The sequence below is a fragment of the Cynoglossus semilaevis genome, chromosome 1, assembly GCF_000523025.1.
Source record: "Cynoglossus semilaevis isolate Cse_v1.0 chromosome 1, Cse_v1.0, whole genome shotgun sequence".
NCBI lineage: Eukaryota > Metazoa > Chordata > Actinopteri > Pleuronectiformes > Cynoglossidae > Cynoglossus > Cynoglossus semilaevis.
The window spans coordinates 639,705-649,439 of record NC_024307.1 but is presented as its reverse complement, the minus strand read 5'-3'; the positions used below and the strand labels follow the sequence as shown (position 1 = coordinate 649,439).

Genomic DNA, 9,735 nt, shown 5'->3' with positions numbered 1-9,735 from the left:
GACACTTGATGTAAAGTGAGAGCTCTCAGCAGAAGGATAACATGTTTTTCCCATCTGTACAAACTGCTCCAGGGTCATTAAATTAATACACCGGCCATTTAAAATTCTGACGGGGGCAGATAAGATTTTAAAGTCTGAAGAATGACAGCCAGGATTTACCTGATGAGTCTATTGAGTCGTCTGCCATCAATTGCAGAGTTGCCATACAGAGCGGTCCGCTCACCCTGGAGTCGTCCTTCGATGCTGTCGAGCAGATAAAACAGAGCTTCCTGGGAGAGACTGAAAAGAGAGTGAGAAAAAAAAAAAAACATTATGTGGTGAACGAAAAGAAAACACGAGGTTCGCGTGATCAATAGCCCTTTTTTTTTTTTTTTTTTTTTTTGAAATGCGTAAAACATTTTTCCAGGCAATTTTCTGGATGCGCTCAAGGACTGCTGAAGGAATCCGGGTTTTAAAATGTCCTGTGTGTCCTCTGAGCACGAATTCGCCGGTTCTCCACCGATAAAGGTGGCGAAGGGAGGAACGTGGAGCCGCTCTTTTAAAAACTTAGAGAAATAGAGGTAAACAACGGCAGATAAGACAGTTCTACGGCTGTATTTTTGAACGGAGATAAATGCAGATACTGAATGTTTTCTGCCTTTTTTATTCCTCCTTCAATGCTCTTTTCTTTCTTTCCTCAGGGTGGTGGTAGTGAGGGGTCACCGGGTGAGGACCGGGGTCATCGTGGACTGGACAACAACCATTCACACGATGGTCACTTGGAGTCGGATCTAATCGTGAAACTGCAGTACACTGAGAAAACTCGCACATGTACTGTATACAGAGAGAAAGTATAAAAAAAACTCGATATAATTTTTAATTATATTTAAAAAGGAAACAAATTCATTAAAATATTTTTATATTTTAGACTGTGAATTCGACGTCTGCATTTATTAGTCATCAAACTAACAAAACATCATTTACAGAATGAATCAAAATCTTATTTTTGAGACATTTTTGAATGTTTTGGGAAAATAAAATTAGAATTAATAAAATCATATATGTTTAATTCAAGATCATTTTTTTGGTTAAATTTTTTTTTATTAGGCTTTTTTGGAAAATTATTGCTTCCTAAATAATATAAACAGAGCTAATGTGAGGCAAGACAGGTGTTCTCAAACTATGGTACGTGGACCACTAGTGGCACGTTTTTTGTGGATTTTTATGTCATTTTTATGTCATTTTTATCAGCCTGGGCCAACGCGGAACTTCCGAAACATTTGTGTAAACCAGTAAGGTTTGGTCTGTAATCAATCATCAAGTGTACTATTTTTTTATTTTATTTATAAACTGACATACAGGTTTGGTCTGTAATCAATCATCAAGTTTTTTCATTTTATTTATAAACTGACATATGTATTTATTTATGCTAAGCAGTTAAAAATAGAAAAATATCAAAAAATAAATACCATGATTTTTCATGATAATTTTTTTTTCCACAGCAAATATGTTTTTGTAAAAGAGGGAGTCGAGGGGGGAGAGAGGGGGAGGGGCGCGGTCGATTTAATTTTTTTGGAGACCGACTTAAATCTGGTCCAGTCTGCACAATAGGAAATGAACGTACAATGCGTGTGGATATTTGGAATCCATCTCTTCCATGGGCATTAAACTCTGGGTGGCCCTCATTGAATTGGACCATAAAGCCCGGGGCCGTTAGATCCCGAGCCCCGCTGTATAAAAGCGGCCACAAAAAAAAAAAAAAAAAAAAAAAAAAAAGAATTTATGACAATCTTTAATGGGTTTCAGGGTCAGGGGTCAGCCAACAATCGCTCCCTCTCCTTTGCAGGTTGTTTCCTAGTAACATTCTGATTAAGCTAGCAGCTTGAATTATATCCATGACATTCTGTAGTGTGCCATTCGTCGGTGCTAAGTCCTCTTCAGCGTGGCTGAAGTAGCATAGGCAAAAGCTGCCTTTTTTTCCCCCGCCGCTCCCTTATTGTCAGCGCGGGGCCTTGAAATTGTCATCTTTCCTTTTCCACTTTATTTGTGAGAGGAAGAAAGTGAATTAGTTGTGTTTTCCTGAAAACCCCTCTCTCTCTTATTGTATTGTTGCCAGCTTTCATGCCAAGGTCCCCCACCTCACTTTAGATGCCGCTGTTGTCTGCGTGTCATCATCATCAGGAGTATATTGTTGGCTGGGTGGAAGAGGGTCAGCCTCTCTGCAGCAATATTTCTCTGCAGTGTACAGCGTACCAACGCTGGGGTGATTTATCCTTCGCAGCGGGAAGTGTCCGACGACTGGTGTCGGTGGAATCCTCGCGTGCTCAGCACAAAGTTTACACACAAAAGAATGGGAACTGTCACCAGTAGGGGTGTGTGTTAGCAAGAATCTGGTGATACGATATTTGTCACGATACAGGGGCAACGATACGATATATTGCGATACTATAGGCACGACAGTTTACCCTCCCTAACAGCTTTTATTGTGGCAAAGGAGAGGAAGTAATCGTATCAGAATATTGCAGTATTTTGTGTGTGTGTGTGTATGAATGGCAGCTCCACCACCTGGTGGTGGTTTAGCATCAGTGCGTCGGTTTGTTCATGTTTATATTCATCCGACTGTTCTGTCTTCTGTTGGAGAATCTGTGGCAGTGTCAGGGGAGACGTTCTGGAATATTCACTTGAGCGCCCCCTAGTTTTCTGTAGGCTACATAAACACATTTTTTAATGGATATGTACTGTTTATTACCCTAGAAAATGTAGCTATAGTAAAGTTTATCATTTATTGTGACTTGGGCTGTGTATTGGCAAGAATCTGGCGATACGATAAGTACCACGATAGTATATATTGCGATACTATAGTTGTTGTTTTTCTGGCAATACGATAAGTATCACGATACACGGCAACGATACGATATACAGTATATTGCAATATATGTATTGCGATACTATAGTCACAAGTTATTTTTTTCCCCCAGTGTAACTGTAGTCCCAGTGTGATCCTAGTCTCAGACTCTGTTCCATCTGAACATCAGTTCCTAACTCTGGAACAGAGGGATCTACATTTGGAATCACTAGAGAAGAAAGAAAAGAACAAGAACATGAACCAACACCAGGAATATTGGACGGGGAATTGGGGAGAAAAAATCAATACAGAGCTGAAGAATATCGTGATATTTCAGCGTATCGATACTTTCTTACACCCATTTCAGCGTATCGATATTTTCTTACACCCACAGTCCCCAGCAGACGGAACCATCATGGAGATCAGACCGCAGTGACGCGACAACATCCAGGACGTTCTCCCGGTCATAAACTCTTTCTATGCCGACGATATAGTCTCTGACCTCAGACCAGGACAAAGTTCTGACACAGGAAACAATTTTATACCCTAGGAATAAAATAAAAAAAAAAATATTTTGTTCTCATCTTCTACTACTTTATGTGGATGGAGATCATTAGTGTGGCCAGTGTCGACGCAGAGCGACACAGTTGTCGGTCACAGAAACACAATAAATGAGAGAGAACTGCAGCAGCACTGGGAGCAAACATTCACTTTGGATTTTCTCTGTTTCCAACCCCATCCAAAATGATCCTTCAACTAGGAGGCCGTCATCAGTCTAAGGATTTGCGGCAGTAAGTGCTGTCCACATGCCCACCCTCCAGAACACTCTATGGTGTCGCAAATTTCCTCCTCCACTGGGGGACTTCCTAAAGGTCTCTCAAGCAGAAAATTGCTCTGTTACACCATTATCTTGGATTATGGCAATATTGTTGGTGACAGGTCCTGAGCTCTTTCTACGGGATGCATCGCTGCCGCCATCCCAGCCGCCGCTGAGCTACAGAGAGCCACAGTGTTATGGACCGTGACTCCCACAATCCTCTCTGCCGCGGATGTCTCCTCACCGGCTAAGCCCTGCTTCACCCAGATTTCAGGGGTTCAACGTGAGCACGCACAACATTCTACCGTCTTGTAACTTTCCTCGGCGTGCGTTAAAGAAAACAGAGTACTACGGTGTGAGTACTTTGACATTTAACAACTACTAGGTGTGAGTACTTTGACATTTAACAACTGTCAAGAACTATTGTACTACACCTTTGTAACGCCATCGTCGGCGATGTTTTTCTGGATCCATCAGAGATCTGATCTGGGCTGCCCACAGCGCTAACGTCTCCGTCGGACTCCTCGCCGTCGGGTAGCTCCTCCTCCGGTTCCGATTGGGTCAGAGAAAGTGACAGGTCGCTAGCCGTGCTCTCTGACAACTCCATGTCAGAACTCGCTGCGCTGGCGCCGTCATAGCTACCTGAACGTAAATGAACGTGTAAAGTGTCACAAAAGGTGCTTTTGGCGATGAGAAAATTCATACGTTACAATATTTTACCATGTGAAGACAACTGTGTAGATCATCAGGTTTCCATAGTGTAGTGGTTATCACGTTTGCCTCACACGCAAAAGGTCCCCGGTTCGAAACCGGGTGGAAACAACTTTTCTGTAATTTCCCAATAAAGTATTGATCTATCTAATATCATAATCATGATTAATCAACATTAACTTCATTCTTAACCATGACAAAAATGCCAGGGTTTTTCTGTTTTTATTTGTGTCTAATCTAAATGATGGAACCTGGTTCTCTCCAGACTTCCATCCAGTGGTTGTCCTCAACAACATTCATCAGTCTACAGTCCTGAACAATCAGATAGACTGTCAGTCCTAGACCGACTGACTGTCTGCTCTGACACAAGCCGGGGGCCGCTGACCAGAGGTTGAAGCACCCACAGACAAATGCTGGGAGTTGATGAAGGGACTTTTATGTGTGAGATGTTTTGTGCACGAAAAACATTTTCACACAGTGTGTGTAAATAACAACATCTGCATTGACCGCGTGTTCGAGCAACAACTATTGGATGTGTATAATTTTACAAAAAAAAAAAAACCTGATCATGAAGTGTTTGAGTATTGTTTAGTTTTCAAAATGTATCAAGTGGGCCGGATTGAACACCCTAGCGGGCCGGTTTTGGCCCACTGGCTGTATGTTTGACACCCCTGTATTGGACTGTTACTCTCAGTGTTTTTTTTTTTTACCATCATGTTAAAAGGTAACATGACAAAAGGTCTGTGGGTTAAAACATCAAACCGTCATGGCCGCCTGCCCTTCTGTCACTCTGTGACTCTGTGATTGGATCAATCACTCTCACCTGTGTCCAGGGCTGTTTGTCTCGTTGAGTCTCACTCGTCACACCTGGTGCCCAGGTTATATTTACCCCCTCCTCACCCCTCAGTCTGCTGCTGACTCCTGCCAGGTCAGTCACTCTGGTCAGTTCTATGTTTTTTTTGGTCTGACTTCTGTTCCTTGTTTTCTGTCTGTTGCTCAGACTTCAGTTCTGCTGCTTCCTGACCCGTGTTCTCAGTTCTAGGTTTTTCCCCCGGCCTAGCTTTAGTCTTTAGGGCAGAGGTCACATTTGGTTTACTGTGTGCTGTGTCACGACGACTTCACTTTCATACATTAATCAGTTCAGTTGGACTTTGTTTTTGAACCTGACTCCTGCGTCTCTGGAGAACTGCATGTTGGTCCTACCTTGACCCTTCACCTCCATGAGACAAAAACCTTAATTTTTATGTGTAAGTTCAGGAAAAATATTAGTAAATATTTTAATCACTCAAAGGTTTGGTCAGAGGCAGGAGACCTGGGTTCAAATCTGGGGAGGGGGATTTTTTTTTTTTTTTTTTTTTTTTATATATATATAAAGTGGATCCTCAGAAGTGTAGAGAAGGTAGTCCTGGGTTCGATTCCCACAGGAAGCACATACTTGGTGCCACCATGGGGCAGCCTGTTGCAGGAGCTCTGTTGGCACAATTCTTGTGCAAAAGTGTGGGATCAATAAAGTTTAAAATTATTTTTCTATTATAACACAATAAAGAGGTTGGTCTATAAATGTCAACATTTTAAATTTTTTAAAAAGTTTTTTTTTTCTGTATGCAAAATGAAATGATGGAAGTTTTCCAAATAAAGTTGTAATGTTTGAAAATGTTGTCAAAGTCTTTTCTCTTCTTAAACTCAAGTTTTTGTGTTTGAGCTTTTCAAGATAAAATGTACAAATTTGGTCTAAATATTGGACTGTTTTTTTTTTTTTTTTTTTAAGGCTTTTTTCACTCTGCTTCTTTATCGTTTTGTTTGAAGACAAAATGACTTGTTCCCAGGTTACAGCCGAGGAAGGTGTTCTTTGGGTTAGAAGTTGATCCCTTCTCCAAACAGGTAAAATCTCAAATAATTTGTCTCTAAAACGAGTTTAAATCTTCAGAACCATTTTTCCAGTTTGTCTTTTCAAGGTAACGTAGTAAGGAACAGCACAAACCTGCTTTATTTTGCGCTTCTCTCTCTGGAACGTTTCTGGGCGTGGCTTTATTTTGCGCTTCTCTCTCTGGAAAGTTTCCAGCCGTCGAATGATTGCGATCTCTCTGCGTAGCCTCATTTTCATCCCGATCTTGCGCAATATCTTCTTCTGCGGCTGAATTTGCAGACGATATCGGGTCGTTGCTGCAGGTAGACAAATTCTTTTCAAGACGAGTCGAGGTAATGAAAGGCAGAGGTTCCTTCTCATTATCACCAACAAATGTCTCGCCGCACGTCACGGTCGTCGGAGAAGAAACGGCGGGAAGCTGCGCCATCTTTCTTTCATCCTTGTCACTCAAATGATAGCCATCGGGGGAAGACTTTGAGTCTGAAATGTCATCAGATAAACACGTTCTGTTGCCAATGGCGTCCTTTGCGTAAACCGTGGAGTCCTTTAAATGGCCACCTGGTGGCCGTTCAGCGGAGTTCATGCTGGAACTGGGCGACCGTGGCAGTGCTTGGTGTGAGAGTACACTCGTTGTGCCACCTCCAGGGTCCGACGCTCCGGGGGTCTGGTTCTCCATCACATTTACTCCCGGTGATGGTGTCCATAGTTTTGGCGGGTGAGAGAGTGAGTCGTCGCAGCGCTTCCTCACTCTGATCTGTAAGTGTAGGAGAAAAAAAAATTAAATATAATCTTCCTTGCAAGAAATACTTTCATTACAGCCTATGAGATATTTCTACTTTATTTTTATTTTATTTTTTTGCTTTGGTTAAACAAGTCTATTTGAAAGAAATTCAAGTCAAGTGCATTAACTATGCACTTTACAATTCTGAATAAGTGTATTTTATATGGGCCAAGGTCAGCATTCTTTTAACATCCCTTTTTCAGAAGAATGTCTCAGCATCACTGATTCACTTTTAATCTTATTAGAAATCCTTTACACAAGTTTCGATTCATGTCTGCAATGTCACCGGGGGCGGGAGGGGAGGGCAGAGAGAGGAAAAAAAAAAAAAAAAAAAGCAAGCCTCCCCTCCGAACAGAATAACAAAACGCACGGCTTCTGTTTCTTTTCTGATAAGCGTCTTAAATACCAAACAGTTAGCTGCTTAATAACATTCACTGTAAACCGTGCAGTCTGCCCAACAGATCCACAAAGTAGGTAAAAAAAAAAAAAGAGGAAAAGTTAATTTCTTGGCTGAGTGATTCCATCGGTAGCTGCGGGGCAAAGTAGAAAGTGTTTCACTAAAGTAGCAATTGATTCTTCTATCAATCTGCGGCATGCGTGTGCTCTTCCAAGGAATGTATTAAATATGAAAATCATATCCCGTTATCATCTGTCTCCAGCTTTCAGCCCGGTAAGCTTCCCTTAATGAATGCTGCAGCCTGAGGGACATGCACACTGCAAGCCAATGGCGTGTATGCATAATAGAGTGACGGTACATTTTTACTCATTACAATATCGTCAGGCTGAGGGGAGCAGCAGCAGGAGGAGGAGGAGAGGGAGGGAGGTAGGGAGGAGAGGGGGGTGTTTGCACACTGTTACAAGTGACTGCTCTAGACAGCATGCTCCAAGTTATTATGAGCTGTCTTAGGCATTTCATCTGAAAAAAAAAAAGAAGCTTTAACTGCTTTAAGTGAGGGGAGGAAGCAGCTATGGGCTTGAACTACAGCGCTGCTACAGATACACAGGCGAGGATTAGAGGCACCTGTGCCATTATAGATACACAATATAAAATGTAGCCCCCTCTACAGGCTTACCAGGGCATCATCATTTTTTTCCTTGACGTTGTTACTCTAAGCCGGCAAACGCTGCTCCACAGAACTGACATTTGCATAAAAAACATGTAAACAAGTGCCGCCATTCATCTGTTTAAAACCAAGAACACACACACACACACACACACACACGTTTACAACTGTGTTACTTTCAAAAATTCCTAACTCTTATCCGCAGCCGTGCCGCTGGTTTGTAGCACGTGTTCATCTCACCTTTCCTGCTTCCACCTCCATTTCCTTTATTTTTCTCTCCTCCGAAATTCTTTTCAGACACGCCGCCTGTGGAAAAGGCAGAAACGTTAGGAACGTTACGCGAGCTGAAGGCAGATCCTGCCCTGCTTGACGGACGAATAACATGAAACAAAGTTAGAGAAAAAGTTAAAGTTTCTGCAGGTAAATCACGATCAGTACACGCTCTAGCCCAGGAGGGGGGGCAACAAGTGGATCGGGGATCTACCAGTAGATCTGGTAGATCGTGAGAATTTGGCATGTTTTTCGGAGTATAAGTCGCACTTTTTTTTTTTACCCATTGGCTGTGTTTGCGACTTATACTCAGGTGCGACTTATATATTAAAATATATAATTTCACACGTTTGCTGTTTTCACACTGACAGCCACTAGAGGGCACTCTAGACTTGTTTACCAGTATCTGCTACTACCCTATCACTGAAAATGTACATGTTTGTTATTTTCACACTGACGGCCTCTAGAGGGCACTCTAGGCTATTTTGCGACGCTAATCACTATGGCTAAAGTAAGTCGGACATTTAATCAAAGTACTCCTACATATACTTCCTACTTATATGAATAAATATATTTGTAGGTTCTTCATTGCAGGTAGATCCCTTGTCCCTGGTCTTTTATAAAGTAGCTCGTTATTGGTTGATACGCTGAATGCTATCTGTATGCGGTATTAAAGCAGGAGCCACGACAGTCAAGGCGACATCGTCAGACGTCTGTCAATCACGACTCAAATCCCAAGTGTGTGTGCTCTGCTCAGCTGACCGCCCCTGACCTTTTATCAGTGGAGACAGACTGACTGCTTTAATCCCAGCTCCAATTAAAAGCAACACAATGGTCTGGTGGAGCGGACACTTGGATTAACTCCAACATGCCATTCCGAACAACAGCACACGTTAAATACACGCACGTCAGAATTTTGTGGATTCTAACATCTGGAATGACGAAACACTAGCAACAATTAGTGAAAAGCAGAAGAACAGAACGCAGTCATTAAAAAATAAAACCCTTATTAACTACAAACTTGGTAAACTCTTAAAGTGATTAGAGAGAATGACTAAAAACTTCAGAGTCTGAGAAATGAATTGACTGAGTGGTGATCGTTTTGGTCGAATAGACGTTTAATTTCAAGCTTTGCTGTTGTGCTAATCTGAACAACTCGTTGTTTTCTCCCCTACTCCATAACAAAAGGCTAGGGATGTTACGATGCTCTAAACCCACGATACGATATGATTCACGATTATTTTGTTTTGTTCATTGTACAATTTTAATACAATATTTAATGTAACAAAATGAGCTCTAGACCAAACTGTGATCAAATCCACTGATCTCTCTTTGTCAGAACTGGGTCAAATCCCATCACTGACTGAAATTGCCTCATCAACTGACATGGTCTGTGAACCT

At 41.8% G+C, this 9,735-nt stretch overlaps 1 protein-coding gene and 1 non-coding gene across 2 annotated transcripts in view; one reads left to right on the top strand and one right to left on the bottom strand.

The window, feature by feature from the left end:
- kiz (kizuna centrosomal protein) overlaps positions 1 to 9,735 on the bottom strand; it is a 32,893-nt gene that overhangs the window by 20,258 nt on the left and 2,900 nt on the right. Inside the window, exons 4-7 of the mRNA XM_025060318.1 lie at positions 8,305 to 8,370; positions 6,379 to 6,973; positions 4,076 to 4,286; positions 160 to 279 (exon numbers count right to left, since the gene is read on the bottom strand). Of these exons, the coding sequence (XP_024916086.1) occupies positions 160 to 279; positions 4,076 to 4,286; positions 6,379 to 6,973; positions 8,305 to 8,370 (992 nt within the window). The remainder of the gene's footprint in view (positions 1 to 159; positions 280 to 4,075; positions 4,287 to 6,378; positions 6,974 to 8,304; positions 8,371 to 9,735) is intronic.
- Positions 4,391 to 4,463, top strand: trnav-cac (transfer RNA valine (anticodon CAC)). Its single transcript has one exon. It is a non-coding gene; the product is annotated as a tRNA-Val (tRNA).